This window comes from Notolepis coatsorum (assembly GCF_963971535.1).
Source record: "Notolepis coatsorum genome assembly, chromosome: 2".
NCBI lineage: Eukaryota > Metazoa > Chordata > Actinopteri > Aulopiformes > Paralepididae > Notolepis > Notolepis coatsorum.
The window spans coordinates 175,536,445-175,559,825 of record NC_140166.1 but is presented as its reverse complement, the minus strand read 5'-3'; the positions used below and the strand labels follow the sequence as shown (position 1 = coordinate 175,559,825).

At 43.4% G+C, this 23,381-nt stretch overlaps 1 protein-coding gene across 2 annotated transcripts in view; it reads left to right on the top strand.

Moving 5' to 3' along the window:
• The window catches only part of cyfip1 (cytoplasmic FMR1 interacting protein 1), a 104,614-nt gene that overhangs the window by 33,022 nt on the left and 48,211 nt on the right, over positions 1-23,381 (top strand). For both annotated transcript variants that reach the window (XM_084308022.1, XM_084308021.1), the window contains exons 13-17: positions 3,064-3,189; positions 3,317-3,483; positions 9,372-9,519; positions 13,508-13,661; positions 21,429-21,585. In XM_084308022.1, the coding sequence (XP_084164148.1) occupies positions 3,064-3,189; positions 3,317-3,483; positions 9,372-9,519; positions 13,508-13,661; positions 21,429-21,585 (752 nt within the window). The remainder of the gene's footprint in view (positions 1-3,063; positions 3,190-3,316; positions 3,484-9,371; positions 9,520-13,507; positions 13,662-21,428; positions 21,586-23,381) is intronic.

Sequence of the window (23,381 nt, the reverse complement as noted above, 5' to 3'; positions counted from 1 at the left end):
TATTTCACTAATAACAGTTAAAATAATTGGTAAACAAACATAATGCTGAAAATATACACTTTTACTGTATATCTCGGGCTTAAGAGGTTAACCCTGTGAGGCCCAAATTAAAAAGAAATTAGCAACTTCAGAGGCCAGAGGGTGGGACATATAAAAACATTTACTATCAAATAGCATTGTGAGGCTGAACAACAGGACCAATTGACTATACATGTGCTTAAAGGGGAACTATCTTATAAATGGCTTTTTTCAGTGTTTACCATTGTTTCTTAGCTATGTGGACTTATATTAATAGGATATGTCTCTAATTCTCATATTGGCGAATTCTTCCAATTCTCCTCTCACAATATTCACCCTCACTGAACTGAGTCATCTGAAAATGTGCATATCTGTGATGTCAGAGATTTCTCAGCTGCATAATAATGTGGCAGTTGATGTGGCAGTTGGCACCAGGCCACACAGTGGTTGGAGCCCAGCCTCAAAACGGCTTAAGATCTTGAGGTAGAAAAATGCGGTTTTTAGTACTTGATTAGAAATACAAAACAATGCATTTTTTTTGAAAAAAACCTAGGTGTTCCATAGACTCACAGGAATTGTGTAAAAGTGCCCAAATAGTGAAAGAAATAGTAAAATAGTTCCCCTTTAACATTTTTTAAATAAACATTATTTTTTTAAATGGCTAAAAGTGATTTTGTAATTTTGCAACCGTGGGTCTCACAGGGTACTTTTAACCCTGTGAGGCCCAAATAAAAAAGACATTAGCAACTTCAGAGGCCAGAGGGTGAGACCTATAAACACATGAAGGGTGCCGTGACTGAAAAGGTTGAGAAACGCTGGTATATGGTGTGGCTCTTTGTGGTACCACAGTAATTTTTTTGTGGCTCTTAGTCTCTGACTGGTTGGCCACCCCTGGTCTAGAGTGTAAATATGTTTTTATCGTTTTCTGCAGTATTTCATAGAACGTGAGATATAGGCATAAATGCATATATTAGATGATCAAATGCAGTTTGATACCGATCAACGTTATATTAAAAATGTCAACTGTACATGGTCCTAAACGTCATGACTGGTCATCTGCGGGTGAACGGAGAGGGGGGGGGGTCGTTTATAATTCAATGACCGACGTTAAATGATTTATGTAGTATGGGTGATATATTGATCAGAGCAGTTTGTATCGAAAATGGTAAAGAAAAACGCTGAAACTCACCCCAGTCTCCTCGTACCGTTGGGCGATGAGAGTGGAGCAAACGGATCCCAATTATGGGATTTTGATCGATGCAAATCATTTCCGGTTTGTATATTACTAATACACGTCCAAATCATGTTGATTATTGAGTTATGGCATAGATCTATATCGACGGCGTCTGTATTGAGCCCCGGGACGATAAGCGAGTGGCCGGACGAAAATAGGGGACGGACCACTTCCGGTTTGGGCAACTTCCGGTTTGGCAACTCGCCGATCGGCCACCAGGTGGCAGTATTGAAGCGTTGCAGAGTTGTGATGGATCAGACAGCATCATCCAAGACTCCGTGGGTGAAATATGAATACCATGACGAAAATATTAAATATTGATCTCAAAAACGCCTTACGGAGTTATTGGCAGACAACGCATGGCGGAGAAATGGATTAAATATCACAATAAAATACACATACTTTACGGTGAAATGATTGGTTCTGTATGAACCCTTGAGAGTGTGCTTCAGAGTAAAAAAAGTACCGGTAAGTAAGTAATAAAAATAAAAAGTAAGTAAAGAGGAATATACAATCTAAAGTACAACCTAGGTACAGTCTAAGTACAGTGAGTAAAAATGAGTAAACAATGCAGAAAATGTGGTACAACATTTTGAGGTAAGGTGCAATTGCAAATGAGGTATGAATGTAGTGCAAATCTCTTTAATAATAGATAAATATAATGTAGTGTTAAAGTGTCTAAAGTGAGTGTTAAGGTGAGTGTTTGTTTAAAAGTGAGTGTGTGCATGTGCAAAAAAAATTGGGGAGACAAAAAAAAATACACCAACTAATGAAAATGGGTTATTAGTCTATATTTTATTCCTGCCGCGAATGGAGCAAGAAGCTTGAACTCTGCTCCTGCGCATGTCCTTCAACCTTCTCCGTTAACGGCACACCTGGTAATGTGCCACATCCAATTTTTTTTGATTATCTTTTTCCTCCTCCTTTTCCGATTTTCTCCCATCCCAATGTTAGTCGTTATGCCAATTCCCAATCCCCTTCCTGGTCGTTGCGCACTCTACCCCCTACCGTCGGTCCGGGAGAGCGGAGACTATCGCATGCTTCCTCCGACACATGTGTACCCAGCCCACCGCTTCTTTTCACCTGGCAGCGCGGACTCTCACTGGGAGAGTGTAATGTGTGGAAGGTCACACTACCTCTCTTAGATCCTTCCCTTGCTGTGCAGGCGCCCCGACCGAACTGTAGGAGTCGCTGTTTACAACGACCCGGACCCACCCACGCCGGCTTCCCACCCGCTAACACTGCCAATTGTGTTAGTATGGACGGTCGGCCAACCCGGAAGCACCACAGCTGGATTTGATCCCACTGTCTCTGTGGTGGTAGACAGACGCTTAGTCCGCTGCGCTACCCGGCCGCTCCGCCACATCCAATTTTACTTCTACAGCTGTGACTGGTCTCCTAAATAGTCACAAGTATTTTGTATTTCACTTTTAGAGCCAGTTCAAAACCCACAGGGTTGGCAACCCTAGGTGAGACACAGCAGTGAAGTTGTGTAGCATCACCCCTGTGCGTTCAAAAGGTCTTAACGTTTATCCTTGGTACTGATTTCAATGGTGGGAATTAATCCAAATAAAATACTTGTCATTGACAGATTTGAGAAAATAAAATCTGGCAGCTTGCTGTCAACCTAATGTGTGAAGTTTCATCCAGATCAGAACTGTAGGAGTTATGGCAGATATGGACCACACACACGAGTGGTTACAATACTCTCATAACAATTGTTTCCAAGGTAACAGGAGCTGTGCTCAAAAAACGACTTTCTTTATTTTTTATACCACAACCTGACTCATCTTACCTTGATGTTCATGCAGTATTCCTGGAAGCTGGTGCACCCAACAGACAAGTACTCCAACAAAGAATGCCCTGACAATGCTGAGGAGTACGAAAGAGCCACCAGATACAACTACACCAGCGAGGAGAAGTTTGCTCTTGTGGAGGTGACCTTATACCTTAATATTAACGCCTTTTCCATCTTATAATTGTCATATAATTGGACCTTTGGAAACATGGTAAAGTGCTTGACAGTCTTGTTGCTGCTGACTGAACATGTTGTCCCACTGACAGGTCATGGCCATGATCAAGGGCCTGCAGGTGTTGATGGGACGCATGGAGAGCGTGTTCAACCACGCCATCCGCCACACCATCTACTCTGCGCTCCAGGACTTTGCTCAGGTCACCCTGCGTGACCCACTACGCCAGGCCATTAAGAAGAAGAAGAACGTCACTCAGAGGTATGGGCCACACCGTAGTCCTGACGACGACGACAGAAAAGTGTCCTAATTTCTGCCAGGCTGTTTGATTGAACTGGTCCTACACAGTGTCATGCAAGTGAGCTGCCACTATGGGCAGAGTGGCTGAATGAATGAATGAATGAATGAATGAATGAATGAATGAAAACTTTATTTAACAGATTGCAGAATGGGTACAATACAGTACGGCTCAATACACACAATTGTTAAGGGGATGCAGACCTGAGAAAGACGTTTGTCTTGTTTCCATCAGGGTCCCCCAATGAGTGAGTGAATAAATGACTGAATGAGTGAGTTGGTGATGTTCTACGGTGCATCAAAATACACATTTCCAGCGTATTGATTTGTATGGGTGCTAAAAGTGTTACCATCCATGTAAAAACAATACATGCAAAATATTTTTGCAATATGAGGTGATTTAGATGTGGAACGGTACATCAGTACATGCTGTCCTCCTCCAACATGGCCTGCTGTTAGTGGCTGTGTGTGTGTGTGTGTGTGTGTGTGAGTTGCAACATTGTTTCATCTCGCACCTGGTCCTGCAATTTTTGGGGGGATGGGCCTATAAATAGCTTTACCTGTGTGGCTCTGCATCACAGTTTACTCAATTCCCCAAACTCCACCATCACCCACCACAGGATCCAGCTCTCCAACTATATCTCCAGCTATCCAGTTCTCACAAGATGGCGTCGCCGCCCTTAGGCTCCCGCCAGAGCAGCCGCAGCCTGGTCTTTGGTCTGGGCCCCAGCATAACCAATGCAGATGCCATCATCACTGGTGCCAAACTGCCAAGTGGTCGCCAGATCTTGCGGTGCATGCTGTACAACTGTGACACGCAACTGCATGCCAAGCGGCCAGGTTTGACCGGAGCCTTGTCACGGTTCCATGCGGCTAAGGACGTTTTGGAGCAGGTGCAGCCATTTTATGGAAAGGCCAATATTCCAATGGTGAGTGATCGTCGAGCATGCGTCAAGATAGTAGCGCTTGTCGATGCTAGCAACAAGCTGCGGCACATTCCAAAGGCCAGGCGCTCCAGTGAGGCTACAGCTCGACTGGTGGACGCAATGGAGCACAAGCTGGATGCCACATTCCCGCTGTGGTCTCCAAATGCAGAGGAGCTGATCTGTGATCCAGAGGACATTGCTTTCCTGGCCAGCATGAAGGGCGACAGAGTGGCCACATTTGGAGCATTGGATGCCAATCTGCAATCCAAGTTGAAGCGGCGACAGGAGCGTGAAGCAGCGCAGCAGTCATGCTTTACCAAGGAGCAGCAGGAGATGACTGCGAGGTCCAGCATGGCGCCGGTGGTGTTGGAAAGCGAAAGTGATGAAGATAGCAATGCAGATGAAACAGCTGCTCCACCAGCTGAGAACACACCCACCCGTGAGCGTAAGAAGACTGGCACCACAGCCTTCATTCCATCAGACATTCTCAGCCGGCCGAGTCTTGTGTCACTGGCTACACGGTTGAAGATCACACCAATGCAGCAGGCTGCCTTCACGCGCGGTCTGATCGAGGAATCTGGTGGCAATTCGGCAAAGGTCTCCACATTCTACGCAACAGCAGACCGAACGCGCCGCCACGTGTTGCAGGCCATCAGTGAGGACCAGCAAGAACAGTGGACACCACCTCCCATGTGCACCTTGCACTGGGACAGCAAGTTGACGCCAATGCTCAACAATGTGCGCCAGTTTGAGGAGCGTCTGACAGTGGTGATCGGAGACGCGGAGCGGCTCAAACTGCTTGGTGTGCCAGCATACATGAAGGGGACTGATGAGGCATGTGGAACGATCATTGCCCGGCTGACATGCAAGCTGCTGCAGGTCTGGTGCTGCACCGATCAGGTTGTCAACATGGCATTTGACACCACCGCGTCAAACACTGGCCATCTCACGGCAGCCTGCATTGCCATCCAGCTCTCACTGGGTCGACCACTGCTCTGGTCCGGGTGCCGGCACCACATCGGCGAGGTGCTCCTCAGCCACATCTTCACTGACCTCAAGGTGTAGACGTCACGCTCGCCAGAGGTTACATTGTTTACACGTCTGCGCGACAACTGGAACCTGTTGCCACACAAGGACAGCGGCCCATTGGCCCGCTACATTCCTGGCGATGCCGAAACACCGTTCCTGGGCAAGTTGCGTGCTGAACTAATTGTGTGCGCTGCAGGAGTTCTCGACTACAAGCGAGGCGACTATCGCGAGTTCGTGCAGCTATGTCTTGTGTATCTGAGTGCAGACAGTGCAGAGCACACTCCAGTTAACTTCCACGACCGGGAGCACTGCACAAGGCGCGGTGGATGGCTAAGCTGCTCTACACTCTCAAGCTGGCCTTGATGGAGCAGCACATTGCCTTGCTTCCTCAGGGGACCATCACTACGCAGCAGCAGGTGCTGAAGATTCGGGCGTTTGCCAACTTCATCACGCACATCTACGCAACGTGGTGGTTGACCTGCGACACGGCCGACCTGTACGCATACAAGTCTGTTGACGAGGGCATCGCAGCATCAGCGATTAAGGCGCTCAAGCGGCACCTATGGTACCTGTCAGGCGAGATGCTGCCCCTGGCACTCTTCAGCACCAAGGTGCCAGTTGGCGAGCGGCGCGCACTTGCAGATGCTATATTGGAGCACAAGCCGGCTGATATATCCATGCAAGCCCCACAGCTCCGCTTTGGCACTGGCTTCGGCAAGCCAAAGTTTCCAACCCTCTCGCCGACCACCAGCTTGGCTGACCTCGCCAACCCAGATTGCTGGTTCGGCATGCACCTGCTGCACATCGATCCCGCGTTTCTTTCACTGGATGTAGAGGATTGGGTTACCAGTACAGCATTTCAGATGGGTGCAGTGAATGTACGTGCCATCAATGTTGTGAATGACTGTGCCGAGCGTGGCGTCAAACTGACGTCAGACTTTGTGGCAGCAGCCAGGAGCGAGGAGCACCTGCAGAATGTGCTACAGGCAGTTGAGCATGACCGCTCAACACAGCCAAATCTTCGCTGCTGCAAGCGCAAGCTGGACCAGGTCTAGGACTCTAGGATGCTTGAGACATGTTTGAAAGACTATTTCAATGTTGTTATCAAACATTTTGTTCTTAAATGTTAGGGTTAATAAATGTTGTTCTTAAAAACTATTTCTTGCCGTTTTTGAAATTGCCTTGTCATGTTATCTAGTAAAACGCCCAAAAAGGCCAATTTTCATATATTTCACATGCTGTGTGCTACCTCTAAATCTCAACAAATCTTTCCCAAACTTTGCACAAATCATTTTTATGTTTGTCCGAACAGAATGCAACCCCACACAGATTGATATGTTGAGATTAAATTTTTGCATTGCAATTTGATGCACCCTACGCTATAATTGAATTGAGCTGTTAACACAACACAAGGATTCAATGTCCCTGATGACATCACTGGTGTCCGTATTCAAATTTTAAATGAGATATAACACTATAAACATGTATACACTTGTGACTTTTACACACAAATTCTCATTTTATATAACAGTATTGTACATTGGTGTGTAGCAGTCCAGGTACAATAGCAGCAGTCACAGTTGATGGTGCATTTATGTAAGCCCGCAGATAAACAGATATGCAAAGTGGAATATTCAGTGGCAAAAACAATCTCTTTTAGTGGACACACGTTGCATGGTAATCAAATGAAAAGAAGAGGGAATCATTTTCACCAGACATTATGACCGGAGAGATTTAAATACGTGGGACTTCAACAGATTATTTTCCCAGTAAAAAACAAAACTGTAATTTACTAATAACGGAAACCCTGACCTGAATCTGAATGATCATCATCTGGTGTGTGTTATGCATTGCATCATCTTTTTATTGGATAAAGTCAGGAAGACACGTTATATTGCGTTTCTATAGGCCTGTCACGATAACACATTTTGCTGGGCGATTAATTGTCCCAGAAATTATTGCGATAAGTGATATTATTGCGGTTGAGAGAAATAATTTTTTTGAGAAATGTATTTCCCAAAAGTTTTCAATCAACCTTTTTTTTTTTACTAATATAATGATAATAGCATAATAATGCAAGGAAACCGTTTCAAAGTGCAATAAACCTTTATTTAACATTGGAAGACATTTTAAATATCCTAAATTACTACCTAACCAATCAGATATGAGGTAGCGTCAGAAGCAGAGTAACCTCGTTCCCAGTTTTATCTCCGTGAGAGCAATGATAAAACGAGCAGAGCAATGTGTGTGGACAAGAGGCAGGTTGCTACGTTTACTGTAGGAAGGGGCTTTTAGACCCATGTTTTTATTTTTTGCTTCGAAAAGAGGGACATCCTCTCAATATGCGGGACGTGGGACATTAGGTAGAATGGCTGTGCAGTATACAACCAAAAGCGGGACACCTGGTCACCCTAACTGTGGCTCGCGTTTGTTTACTGTGGCTCGCAGATTATGTGATGGGCAAGCTACTTGGAAAATGTAGTAAGCTACACTACCAGTTACTCTCGATTAAAATATAGCTCAACAATAATCAAATAAACACAAATATATACTATCTCTATTGGAATGGAGACTTTTCAGCACAGGATAAACTAGGGATGGGCAAAAAAAAACAGATCGATTGATCACATGATGTACTTGAGTACTCGTGGAGGAAAACGCTGTACAAAATAAACGTCTTTTCCGGTGTTTTAGACTTTGCTCTTTTATTTTGAAACCCACCGACCGGAAGTATTGTTATTATCCTAGCAGAACCTATGAGCGGACAACTTGTGTCGTCCGGTTCTGTGTTTTTGAGCTAATGATAAAACAAATGTTGAGATTGTTGGTGAACAACTAACTTTAGGTTAGTTTTAACGTTAGCTACTAACGTTAGATGCAGCTACTACAGGCAATCAACGATGAGGAGGAAGCGTCATAGCATCAACACTAGATCTTTAATCTTTATTTAGCAGTCCAGTTTCTCCGGGCAGTAGCGTATAGCGTTTGTTCACGCTACATCACTACTTGGGTCTAAAAATAGCTACACTACAAAGAACGCTACTTGGTTCAAAAGGAGCGACGCTACCATCACGCTACTGAGAAATGTAGTTAAGCTATGTAGCGTTGCTACTGCCCAACATACGCATGGTGCTCACAGGAGCTCCCGTCCTGTACTCTGTAGTAACGCCAGCGGCCCGCCTCCCCACACGGAGAGGTACTGGTTCCCGCCTCATTAAAACAAACACGCAAATAGCAATTAATTGCGCCCATCAAAATCATTGCATTCATTTTCATTATTGCGCGATAAATTGATTTATTGCTTATTGCAACAGGCCTAAGTACACCTGTTTTCCTATCGACTGCTATACCATGCTGGCAGCGTGTGCTGAACTAGCTGACGTCCCTGGATCTCTCTATTGTATAATAGATGGTTTCACGCTGAGCTGCTGCGGCTCTTCAGAAAAGTGTATCTGGAAGACGGCTGCTTTCTATTTTGTATCTCTTTTCATCTTCATAACGCTGCTGTCGGGACAAAACCTCATAACTCCATTTTTTGAATTTTTTTTTTATTATATAAATCAACTCCGTAGATCATCCTCCATATGTGTGTGTGGGTTTTACAACGTTTAAACAATGGGAAAGCATTAAACCGATCATCTGTCTAAACCTCCTAACTCTATTCACCCTCAAATCTGTGTTAGTTTTTTTCATCTGCTGAAAAGTTGGGTTTTTGGAGTTATGAGGTTTTGTCCCGACAGCAGCGATAAGAACCTTATTTTCATTTTTATTTAAGTGCAAAACAGTACAAATGTTTCAACTTTCTACGAGGCCTTTGCCACTGAACCACTCTCTCCAAACAAAGGAAATATATATGTGTATTTAGTAGGAACTTTTCAAAATGTGTTCTCTCCGCAGTGTCCTCCAGGCCATCAGGAAGACCATCTGTGACTGGGAGACGGGGCGTGAACCACACAACGACCCCGCCCTCCGTGGAGAGAAGGACCCCAAAGGGGGCTTTGATATCACGGTCCCCCGCCGAGCTGTGGGCCCCTCCAGCACCCAGGTCTCACAACACCGCCTCCGTCTCCACTGTCACCCTTCTCACCAGCATTATTGCATCCAGCTGACTGAATTTTGACTCCCAGTGTCGTGCGTGTGGAAAACCAAGCAGGCAAAGGGGAATCCTTAAGTCGATAAATATGCTCAAAAGGTTTAGGCAGTGTCACTCTGCTACATGCATAATAGATTGTATCCCAGTCGTGCCACAAGCCAATATCTAGTTGCCAGGGGCAAAGGTCAATCCTCTTTGGTCAAGGGAAATAATATAGACTTATCGGTAGACTGTACATAAGCCATGAATGACATGCTAACAATCCCCAATGACCTTCACATTCTGTACTATAGTCTCCTCCGCACTCGTATGTCATCAGTTAACAGTTGATTCCATATGACTTTGTGTATACCGTATATGACTTCTTCCAGGACCTCCAGGTATTTAATATCATGCAGAGCTTGAGGATTATCCCGTTATTTTACTTTTGGATATTATCATCGTCACAGAGGATCCCTTGTATGGCGTCAGTCACACAGAGTTATTGGATTAGTATGCTATGAATAGAAATCCCTGCTCCTGGCTTGATCTATGTGTGATGTGTATATCTCTCTGTGTACCCTGAGTCCACACGGTTTAACACAGGTGATGGTGATGTGTATATCTCTCTGTGAAGTAATGAAGGCAGAACCATACTGTATGTTGATGTTTGTCATTTATCTGAGGTTGCCAATAATCATGGTAATTATGATATTATACATGCGTGACGGTGTCATAACCATAATACATTTTGTTTAGTTTGTTTAGTTTCTTACAGAGTTGGATAGTGAAGGCAATTATTGCATTTCCACCAGTGAAGAGAGCAACATTTTCTGAGTTAGGTTGTCAGTGCAGTGAAGCCACCCACCTGCAATAAGATCTCAATTGCGTTGAAAGATCAGCGTTGTCCTCGGGTCGGCTTGTAAGTGAAACTATTGACCCGTCTCGAGCCCTGTCCTCTTTTTCGCCATCGATTCCAACCGTTGTTCCTTGTGGGATCAAGAAAAGAGGGCAGGGCACGAGATGGGTCAATGATCTATCGCAGGGGTTCTCACACTTTTTTTATACCATGACTCCATTTTATTTAGGATTTGTTTTGGCGACCCCACACTTAACCCATTCAGTGCCAACCACGAGTATAGTCGGGTTAACTCGCCATCACTTGAGTGCCAATCATGAGTATAGTCGGGTTTTAATCGTTATTTCTTTTATTAGCGATATCCATAAATTTTCATCCATCCAACCTGATGTTATCGTTGGGAATGGGTCTGAGCTCGCAAAAGGGCAAATACCGCCGCCTATCGTCAAAAAAACCTCCGGTCCGGGTTTCCCTTCTCAGGCAAGCAGTATCGTGTTACCACATTGACTGGGGAGGCTGGGAGGAGCGTGGATTATGTGTTTTGGACTATAACGTTGGATCAATAAACGCGATCAATATTTGGAATGGCGATCAGGAATTGGATTAATCTTTTTGCATTACATCAGATACAAGGTAAGAACATTATATATAAATTTGATCGTTGATCTGATATGTATTTCTACCCCGATTGACGCTGTGTCTTGTCTGTTTTCCGTTGGGTGCAGGAGGTGGGGAGGGGGTGCCGCGCTACGAGGGCCATTTCATGTATGCACGAGCAAGGATAATAATGATGATCTAGCGCAGTGGTGCCCAACCAGTCGATCGCGATCGACAGGTAGATCGCGGGCTGATTTCAAGTAGATCTCGATTAATAACACTTTGATTGCCACTCACGAGTTTTCTCGGATTTATAATGGTTACGTTGAAAGCCACTCACGAGATTTCTCGGATTTTTTTTAGCGATCTGAAATCATATTGCATCACGCGAGCCTACCCTAGCCTACCCAAGAGCCGCCGGCGATTAGATGTGGAAAAAAGCGCCCCCTATCGTCTCCCAGATGACATCAGGAATTTTGGAATGGACTCAATGAAAATGGATGGGGGGAAAAATCCTGTACTCCACATTTTCCAGTCCACTGATGCAGCCGGGGTTACCAGAGTTCATTATGGATCCTCTGAGCGCCGCGGATCATGAGTTCTACTGTATACACGTTAGATCTATACACTTATCGATTTTTTCGAATGGTGATCAGGAATTGGAATATACCAGTTGGATACCATCTGATGTCAGGTAAGGAATCTATGTTATCAGTGTTAGGATAATCAGACTTGTTTTGATGAAGATATAAGCTGTTTTGTGAAATGTGCTCTATCGGTTTCACTGTAAGATCCATGAGGAAATGAAAACTGCTATTATCAGCGCGCGGCTCGAATGGCCGTGCGTGTACGTATAATATTGATCATCTAGCGGTTTTTTGGAAACTATTCATAAATAGGCCGACAAATATCAACGTTCTGGAATATTCCAGTAAAAGACGATTATCACAGAATGGCCCAGAATGAGCTGTTTTCTTTTACCTCAAAACGGGTGCTTTTCAAAATGCTCTCAAACGTAAATGAAGTGATAAAAAACCAATCTGCCTTGACAGCACTGACTGGAAATGATTCTTTGATAAGCGACGGGCAGATTAGACACATAGCCATAATTTAAAACATAGATTAGGCGATATTAACGTTAACATTGAAGTGGATGATGGCATTCAAGCACTAAGTCTGGTGCCACCTGGTGGCACTGAAAGTGTTAAAAAAAATAAAAGATTTATTCTTTATTAAATTTTTTTTTGCAAAATCAACTCTGCCTCTCTTTGTTAACTACAACAAGCACTGCTGTTTGTTATTTAAGATGAGGTCGGACTCTGCACTGACAGATTTGTGTTCATTATGCTGCTTTTATAAAGCCTCAAATGACTGCTTACAATATTTCATGAAAGCAAAGTGTTTTGTGTGTCTAAGATTTAAAAAGGTTTAAACTTTACAGCACTGACAAAGTTGAACAAAGTGCTGTACAAGTGCATATTGAATGGGTATTACTAATACTATTAATACTAAAGAGAAGCCGCCTATTCTCAGTCCTTGCCCCACAATGGTGGAATGAACTACCCATCCCAGTTAGGACAGCCGAATCCCGTCCAATCTTTCGCCGTCGACTAAAGACTCACTTCTTCAACCATTATCTGAAATGATAAAAAAAAAAAAAAAAAAAAAAATCTAACCCCGACTAACCTTACTGTCATGCACTTGTCCTAATAAACTAACCTACACTGTAACACGCAACACTTTGATGAACATTGTTACTCAGCTGATAGAGTTATACCCTTCTTGCTGTCTTGTCGCACAGAACTTGTAAGTCGCTTTGGATAAAAGCGTCGGCTAATGACTAAATGTAAATGTAAATGTACTAATACTAGCCGAGAGTAGGTCAAATTTTGGCTGGTAGCTCTTGGCTAGGTGGTAAATTAAAAAGTAGATCTTGGTTCAAAAAAGGTTGGGCACCCCTGATCTAGCGTATTCCACTAAAGGGCTATTATCGTATCTTTCTCTGGAATTACTAGAAATCTCAAACTATACTCGTATTCAAAACTGTTTCGTACATGTTGACTGCAAGCAAGTCATTGATAAGCGACGGGTGTATTAGACCCATAGCCATAATTTAAGATATATTTTAAGCACTCGCAAATTTCCCCGTCCTCCCATTGATTAAAGCGCTGGCCTACAAGCTCTAATTTGGTCATATCCGGCTGGCTTTGAATGTGTTAATGTATAGTGTAATTTCAACTTGGAATTAAGGAATATCAAAATAAAAGCACATGTTGTTGAACTTGATCATGCATATTTATTAGACAATCTTATTACAGCACTGTTATCAATACACATTTATGAAATGAGGCATATTTAGCCAAAATATGTTGCCAGAACATATTTTTTACTTGCCAATGCGTGACCCCACTGTCACCTACCCACGACCCCACTTTGGGTCGCGACCCTTGCTTGAGAACCGCTGATCTATGGTGTTGTAACTCTCATTACCGCCTCTGTGTTCAGCTCTACATGGTGAGGACAATGCTGGAGTCTCTCATCGCTGACAAGAGTGGTGCTAAGAAGACGCTACGCAGCAGCCTGGAAGGCCCCACCATCCTGGACATCGAGAAGTTCCACCGAGAATCCTTCTTCTACACTCACCTGCTGAACTTCAGCGGTAAGAACGGGGAGGTTCAATTGGCCCCTTTGGTTTTCACCATGGTTTGAAGATCTTGTGTCTTTCAGGGTTCGCACAAGGTCCTTGAAGTGCTTAACTCATTCAGCGCCATCTCCGGCATGCAGTCTCGTTATAACACATGGACTGGGGAGACTCGGAGCAGCGTGGATTATGCGTTTTGGACATATAACGTTGGATCAATAAACGTGATCAATATTTGGAATGGTGATCAGGAATTGGATTAATCTTCTTTTTAATTTTTTTAAATTTTTTATAGCATTTTCAGCTTTTTCTGGCCACGCAGGAGTGATAGAGGGAGAGGGGGAGAACGGGAGGAGAGGTAGGGAAGACATGCGGCAAATGGTCGCCGGGACTGGGAAACGAACCCGGGACCACCGCGACTCTGTGGTGTGCTACTGGAGCGCCCCTGGATTAATCTTTTTGCATTACATCAGATGTGAGGTAAGGACTCTATGTTACCAATCTTGGGTTAATCAGATGTTTCTTTCGTAACGCTCACGCATGTTGTGTGTGTGTCTGCGTGCGGTTGGCTGCGACCAAGGCACGGAGAATCGATTTTTCAGCCCCGCTTCTGTATCGTACATGAGGACACATATAATACCGATAATCTAGCGTTGTTTTAAGAACGATTCATAAATCAAGCGACAAATTGCACGATTTCTAAGGAAATACATTGAAGCGCGGTTTGCTCGAGTTTCTTGAGATTAGACAGAATCGCTCTGGAACTATATTCATATTCACCACGGTATAAAACGGAAATGTATGTATGAAAAAAAGGCTGTTTTTTGCATGTTGACTGGAAGAAACGTACTGACAATCGACGTGTTTATTAGATCCATAGCTATAATATTTCATATAGTTTTAGCATTCGCAAAACACGGCATTCTCCCCATTGCATTACCGCGTTGGCGTTCTAACCAGAAGGTAAACGGCGTTGGCGTCCATTGAGTTAAAGTGCTTGAAAAAATATATATAAATAAGTCGAGGCCTGGAATTCCTTGAAAACAGCCAATTTTTTTTAACAAGGTGCTTAAAAAGTAATTGAAATTCAAATCAACCATTCGCATTGAAAGTTTTGTTCATCCATGATAAAATTGTTCTGAATCATTATCTAAAGTGTAACTAATTGTTGCATTAGATTTTATTTTCTATAATAAAAAAAAAAGTCTGTAGTCAATAAATAGCATCCTCACATAGTTCCCCTGCCTCTTGTCCAGGTGTGATGCTGCTGTGTGCAGCACATGGGCTATGGCGTCCTCCATGGACCTGTTGGGGCGCTATGCAAATTGCAGGGGGTCCAAGGTGTTGGGAAGGGAGGAACAGATGTAGCCCTTCACTAGCTTCTCAAAGCACTTCATGGCTATGGAGGTGAGAGTTGTTGAGGCAAGCGGGCGTGGATTTTTTGGGTACAGGGAAAATAGTGGACCAGACGGGTGGGGATGACCGACTGTTCTAAGGACAGGTTGAATATGTCGGTGAATACCGGGGCCAGCAGACTTTCGACAGACTTTTAGGATGTGACCGGGGATGCCGTCCGGTCCTGCTGCCTTCCTGGTATTCACTTTCTTAACACTTTGAGTGCCAGCAGGGGGCGCACGATTTATCGCTTGAATGCCAGCCTTTTTAGACGGATTTTCCGATATTTCATGATTTTCGCAGAGCTATTTCTATATTCTATATTATGGCTATGTGTCTAATACACCCGTCACTTATCAATGACTTGCTTGCAGTCAACATGTACGAAACGGATTGTTTTTTCATCAGTACATTTCCGTTTTATACCGTTTTGAAAAGTTTTTGGAAATGTTCAGAAAAAAAAATAGATTCTGTGATAATCGCCCTTTAGTGGAATACACAAAACACGTTGTAATTTTTCGGCCTATTTATGAATCATTTTCAAATAAACGCTAGATTATCGATAGTATATGTGTACTTATGCATGCTAGAGAAGCGGGCTGAAAAATCGATTATCTATTTCCTGGTCAGCACGCACACATACACACATAGGGGACACGTGATCCGCTGTGAAAAAAACCTCTGATTACCCCAAGACTGGTAACATAGATTCCTTTTTTTTTTATCCACTTTTTCTCCTTATTTTTCTATCCCAATTTCGCCTCGCCAATTCTCCCTTCAATTCTCCCCTCCCCTGTCTCGAACGTTGCTAGACTATGCCTCCCACTGGTCGGCTGCAGTGAGGACCAAGCCTTGCATCACGTGTCCGAGGAGGCATCTTTTCACCTGTACAGCGCGATCTCTCAGTGGCGAGGAGTAACGCGTGGGAGGCTCACGCTGCCCCCAATACTTCCTGATTCTGCTGTACAGGCGCACCAACCGACCTGTAGGAGTCGCTGTCCACAACGTCCAATCCCCACCCACCAGCTTTCCCACCCCTAACACTGCCAATTGTGTTAGTATGAACGACCAGCCAAGCTGGTAGCAACGCCGAGAGCTGGGCTCGAACCCAGCATCTCCTGCGTTAGTGGCGAGCGCCTTGCCCACTGCGCCACTTAGCCGCCCGTAACATAGATTCCTTACCTCACATCAGATGTTTTGCAAAAAGATTATTCCAATTCCTGATCGCCATTCCAAATATCGATTGCGTTTATTGATCCAATGCTGGGTACTCGAAACACATTCCATGCTGTTCTGAGGGTCCACAATGAATGAATGAATGAATGACCTTTATTTATAGAGCACCCTTCACAGCACGAATGCACAGGGTGCTTTACACTACAGCTTAATATAAAAACACAATAAAAACAAAATCAGAAATAAATGACAACAGACAAACAGCAGTTAAAAACAGTGAAACCAGATAGAAAAAGTAGAATAAAAGAATTTGGATAAAATCATGAGTCACTAATTAAAACAAATTAAAACAACACTATAGAACAGAAAAAGGCGCCTATGTGTGATTAAAAGCCTGCCTGAACAAATGTGTTTTTAGTTGTTTTTTAACTCTTTCAGTGCCACTCACGAGATTTCTCGTGTTTTTTTATAGGTGGTTGCTAGCCACTCACGAGATTTCTCGGAATTTTTTTTTTTTTTTTTTTTTTTGCGATCTGAAAAATTATTGCATCACCCGAGCCTACCCGAGTATTGCCGAGCTGCGCCGGTGATCACTGTGGAAAAAAGCGCCCCCTGTCGTCTCCCAGATGACATAAGTGATTTTGGAATGGACTCAATGAAAATGAATGGGGAAAAAAATCCGGTACTCCACATTTTCCAGTTCACTGATCCAGCCGGGGTTACTAGAGTTCATTCTAGAGCCTCAGATCTCCGCGGATCATGGAGAACCACTGTGTCGCGTTGGATCCATACACGTATCGATTTTTTCGAATGGTGATCAGGAATTGGAATATACCAGTTGGATACCATCTGATGTCAGGTAAGGACTCTATGTTATCAGTGGTAGGATAATCAGAGTAATTTTGATGAAGTTATAAGCTGTTTTGTGAAATCTCTTCTTTCGTTTTCACTGTAAAAGTCCGAGAGGAAATCAACAAGGCGATTGTCCGCGCGCGGCCGTAATGTGCGTGCGTGCACGTATAATATTGATCATCTAGCGTTTATTTGAAAACGATTCATAAAAAGGCCGACGAATATCAACGTTGTGGAATATTCCACTAAAAGACGATTTTCATAGAATGCTCCAGAATGAGTTGTTTTTTATATCAAAACGGGGGCTTTTCTAACTGCTCTGAAACGGCAACGACGCGATAAAAAAACAATCTGCCTTCACAGCACTGTCTGGAACATAGTCTTTGATAATGCGATGGGCAGATTAGACACATAGCCATAATTTAAAACATAGATTAGGCGATATTAACGTTAACATTGGCGCGGATGGTGGCATTCAAGCGGTAAAATGGAAAACCAGGCATGGCATTTAAAGAGTTAAAAGAGTTCTCAGAGGGGGCAGTTCGCAGGTCCAGGGGGAGAGCGTTCCAGAGCCTTGGTGCTGTCACCTCAAAGGCTCGATCACCCCTTGTTTTTAGCCTGGTCCTGGGGATCACTAGGAGGTGCTGATCGGCAGATCTGAGTGAGCGGGTGTTTGTGTAGGGATGGATGAGTTCCGTGATGTAGATAGGGGCCTGACCGTGAAGTGCTCTGAAAGTGAAAGTGAGGACTGAATCCGATCAGTAAAATGTGGATTCTGGAGTTTTCTTTTCTCATGCATTTTCATTCAGTCCAATCCAATGGGTGCATTACCGTCCGGGAGACGATTTTCATTCAATCAATCACCATGCAGATTGATTGATTGAATGAACATTTTATTAACAGATTGCAGAATGGGTACAATACAGTATGGCTCAATACACACAATTGTTATGGGGATGCAGACCAGAGAAAGACTTTCGTCTTGTTTACATCAGGGTCCCCCATTTTCAATTCATAATGAATTGTAAGTAAGGGTGCAACTTGCTCCGTGCAATCCATTCTTTGTGGATCTAGCCCTGAGTCTCCATCGGCAGTGGCTCTACTCTCCATTGCAGTGGCCTGTAGGCTGCTGTTGTGATTTACAGCCTCAAACCATGCATAGAAGGTATTGAGTTCTTTAACACTTTGAATGCCCAGCAGGGGGTGCACATTTAGTGCTTGAATGCCCACCATCCGCTTCAATGTTAACGTTAATATCGCCTAATCTATGTTTTAAATTATGTGTCTAATCTGCCCGTCGCATTATCAATGACCCATTTCCAGTCAACATTGTCGAAGCGGATTGTTTTTTTATCTGTTCATTTCCGTTTTATAGCATTTTGAAAAGCCCTCGTTTTCACGGAAAAAATAAGAGATTCCATGATAATCGCCCTTTACTGGAATATTCTAGAACGTTGTCATTTTTCGGCCTATTTATGAATAGTTTTCAAATAAACGCTAGATTATCGATAGTATACCGTAATTCCTCTAATAGTAACCGGGTCTCAAATACAAGCCGGGTCTCTATTAATGGCCGGGTGCGCTCTTGAGCTAAGCAATTATAAGCCGGCCTCCTAATACAAGCCGGGTTACTAATATACTGAGCTGCATACTGAGCTAGTTACTTGATTTCACTTTGAAAACGTTGAAATGACCAGTGACCACCTGTAATTGCACTGTTTACTATTTCATACAGTACTTGGTTTCAATAAATGAACCCAGTACATTTTACTGGGTTCAAACTGACACAAAATGTTGATTTATTCATTATGATCCGTTTGAAAATTTGAAATATAGGCCTCCCTCTTATACAGGCCTCCTCCTAATACAAGCCTGGTACCCGCTACAGTTGAAACAAATACAAGCCGGGGTTACTATTCGAGGAATTACGGTATGTGTACGTGTGCACGCTGGTGCCGCGCGCTGAAAATCGATTCTCTCAGTTCCTGATCGCTCTTACAGTCAAACAGCCATATCACATTATAGGGGAAAAGCTTATATCTCCGTGAAAACGGGTCTGATTATCCTAAGACTGGTCAAATAGATTCCTTACCTGAGATCAGATGGTATCCAAATGGATTATTCCAATTCCTGATAGCCATTCAAAAAATCAATCCTTTTATTGATCCCACGCATATACTGTAAAACACAGTAACCACGCTGTGCTGAGGGTCCAGCATGAAGCTGACCGGCCCCGGTTACATGCGTGAGAAGTAAAATGTGGAGTCCGGGTTTTTTTTTCTTTCTCATGCATTTTCATTGAGTCCAATCCAAAAGGGTGAATTACCATCTGGGAGATGATAGGGGGCACTTTTTTCACATCTGAGCGCCTGGGGTGGCTGATTTACCAACGGTAAACTCTGTTGATGAAATATGAATTCAGATCGCTAATAAAAAAAAAAAGCAAGAACAAACGAATATTCTCGTTATGGGCATTCAACCCGCGGGGGGTAAACCCCAGAATATTCATTATGGGCATTCAAAGTGTTAACAAGCTCATCCAAACCCCAATCATCTCGCTTTCTCTCTCTCTGCACTTTCAAATGAGCGTAAAATGAGATGTGTGTGTAAATTAAGAGATACAGCCTTGCTCCCAATCTAATTTGTATGCTTTGCACTCTGCTCTTGGCACAGCACTCTGCCATTCAACACTCTGCCATCAATGCTCTGTTATTAGAGCATTTCTAGAATATTTCACTGAAAGAGGTTATGCCCATTCGTTCTTTGTTAGTAGTTTTTTTTCTTCTTTTTTTCAAAAGGTATTATTATTATCATTTCTTTTATCCTATGAGGTTTCCAGCTCTTACTTTCGCAGTATATTATTATTATTATTATTATTATTATTATTATTATTATTATTATTATTATTATTATTATTATTATTATTATTATTATTATTATTATTATTATTATTATTATTATTATTATTATTTATTATTATTTATTATTATTATTATTTTTATTATTTTCTAAGCCGGTGAGGCCTTTGGAAGTGGTTCCCCAGGCGCTGGCTGGCTGCACACTTATATTTCCATGAATCTAGGATAATAAGCTCCTCTCAGGGGAGCTCCAGTAGCTCACCACGTACCGCGAGTGCTATTTCAGCGCCGTGGACAACCGCGCTCGCGCGGATCTGGGGCTGAGCGCGTTCGAATCCCGGACGGCAGCCGTGCCTTTCCCAGAGTGTCTTTCCCCCCCATCTGAACCCTTTCAGCCTGCATCTGTCGGTCGAACTTGACCAAGTATGAATGCGAAGAAAAAAAGCGATAAACGCTAAAAGAACCAGGTGACTGGTCAAAGTTTAAAAAAAAAATAAGCTCCTCTCAGACGAACCTGCAAAAATAATATTGGATCGGCAAGGTCTTCAATTGGAAAATATATTTCCAAAACACGTGCATTGATTGGCTCAGGTTTATGCTACACTTGCGTGTTCTACTACATGTTCTTTTGAAAATCGACCTGTTTCTCTCTCTCTCTCTCTCTCTCTCTCTCTCTCTCTCTCTCTCTCTCTCTCTCTCTCTCTCTCTCTCCCTCTCCTCTCTCTCTCATGCACCCTCTAACTTTGCACACATCATTCCCATAGCTTCTCTTTCTCTCTCACTCTCTCTTAAGCACATTCACCCTACCTTTGCACACATCATTCCCATTCTCGCTCTCTTTCTCTCTCACTCAGTATCTCTCTTTCTCACTCTCTCATCCACCCTCTAACTTTGCACACATCATTCCCATAGCTTCTCTTTCTCTCTCACTCTCTCATATGCACATTCACCCTACCTTTGCACACATCATTCCCATACTAGTTTATCTTTCTCTCTCTCTTTCTCACTCTCTCACTCAGTATCACTCTCTCACTCTCATGCACCCTCTACCTTTGCACACATGTATTTCTGTAGTGTGTAAGTCATGTTGTTAAAGCCAGCACCTCTCCCCCACAGAGACGCTGCAGCATTCTAACTTTGTAAACATCATTCACATAGTTTATCTTTCTCTCTCTCACTCTCTTTCTCACTCTCTCACTCAGTTTCTCTCTTTCTCACTCTCTCATGCACCCTCTAACTTTGTACACATCATTCCCATAGTTTATCTTTCTCTCTCACTCTCTTTCTCACTCTCTCACTCAGTTTCTCTCTTTCTCACTCTCTCATGCACCCTCACCCTCTACCTTTGCACACATCATTCCCATACTAGTTTATCTTTCTCTCTCTCTTTCTCACTCTCTCACTCGGTATCACTCTCTCACTCTCATGCACCCTCTACCTTTGCACACATGTATTTCTGTAGTGTGTAAGTCATGTTGTTAAAGCCAGCACCTCTCCCCCACAGAGACGCTGCAGCATTGCTGTGACCTCTCTCAGCTGTGGTTCAGGGAGTTCTTCCTGGAGCTGACCATGGGCCGCAGGATCCAGTTCCCCATCGAGATGTCCATGCCCTGGATCCTCACCGACCACATCCTGGAGACCAAGGAACCCTCCATGATGGAGTGAGAACAACGCATTTATTGTTGTCTTTTTGTTTTTGTATTAGGGATCGATGAGGAACAACTCAAGTTTCTCTTCGTGGCTCTTCAAACTCACTCCTCTGTTCTGTTTTCACATAATTGAACTATCTCAAACCCTGCCCTCTTTTATTGATCCAATCACTTTCTGTTTTCATGTAATTGACCTATCTCAAACCCTGCCCTCTTTTATTGATCCAATCATGAGGGAAGGAGCAGTTGTGATTGGAGGATCAAGAAAAGAGGGCGGCGCTTGAGATGGGTCAAATCCTCCCACTGCTTTAAGTTACTCCCACTGCTAAAGGGTATTTAGGCAGTGGAATAGTGTTACACTATATTTATGTACTAAGTTATATATGTTTTTATCAAAATGAATGGACAGTATCAGAAATTGTCACGGTGAGGCTTCATTCTCGTCCAATTTCCATTGTCGATTGTTTATTTATTTACTCACTGGATTAAATGGTTGTGTGGATCCATGCACCAGTGGCTCAGGAGGTAGAGCGGTAGTCTTGTAGCCAGTTTGATTCCAGCTCCTCCTGGCAGCGTGAAGTGCCCTTGAGCAAGACACTCCTAACTGCTCCCGATGAGCAGGTTGGCACCTTGCGTGGTCGCCTCCGCCGTCTGTGTGTGAATGTGAGGCACACGTTTTTAAAGCGCTTTGGATAAAAGTGCTATATAAATCCAGCCCATTTACCATACTGGTGTACCTTAACCTTACAGTATACCCCCAAGCAGGGAACAAAATAAGCACCCGCCAAGCGCCAATGGCGTGTAGATTTAAGGTTTGGCGAGTAAAAATGAGAGGTCTGCCTGGCGTGTAGTTCATATCGATACTCTTATTTTGAAAATCCTGTGCAGGTCTCATTTCCGCCCCAAGCGCAGCTCCAGTCATAATATCTATGGCTCCGGCAGCTAGCAACGTTCGGTTCATATGATACTCTTATTTTGAACAACCCTGTAACAACTCTGCGAGTCATATCCGCCCAGTCCGTGCTTCTGAAAGCAGAGCAGCGCTACACAGCAGTGCGCCTACACAACCCGAAATAAGTCTGTGGTGTTTTTTCTTCTTCTCACAACGGGTCAAATGCATCTACATGCTTTGCACCATCGCCATTCCTTTATGCCCACATCGCCCGAAATTAACGTTTATGTACCATTACAATCACTACAACGTTAGCGTAAGCTAACAAGCTAATCCTAATCCTTAGCTAAAGCTAATCCTGAGGCAGAGGCGCAGAGCCATAGAGAACAGCAGACAGTGTGGACTGGGGAAAGGGAAATGGGGGGGCACTCTCCCCTTCCCTGTGTGTGTGCGTGCGTGCGTTTGGAAAGACGATGAAGTCACTAGTCAGGACTCAGGACAGGAGTATATTATAGTAAACTGAGGATTACTGAGGATGGACAGATAATGTTGATATTCAAATATAAAAAAGTTTCGAGAGGAGTGGAAGTTTGAAGACAGACTACAATATGATGCGGGGGTGGTGAGTTGAAACAGTGTGTGTGTGTGTCCCGACCCCACTTCTATGTTTCAATAAATTATTTGCATTTAAAACTATTAACGCTGACTCATTCCTTCAGTCCACTAAAAATTATGCTAATATTCCTTATGTTGTTTATGATATTAATTTAAAATAGCATATGAGAGTATTATATAGTAATAATAACACATGGCGATATACTAAAAAGCTATTTATAATTTTTGGCTGGTAAAAAATCTGCCTGTCTGGTAGTTTTTTAAATCTACCAGCCAAATGGCTGGTAAGTCAAAAAGTTAA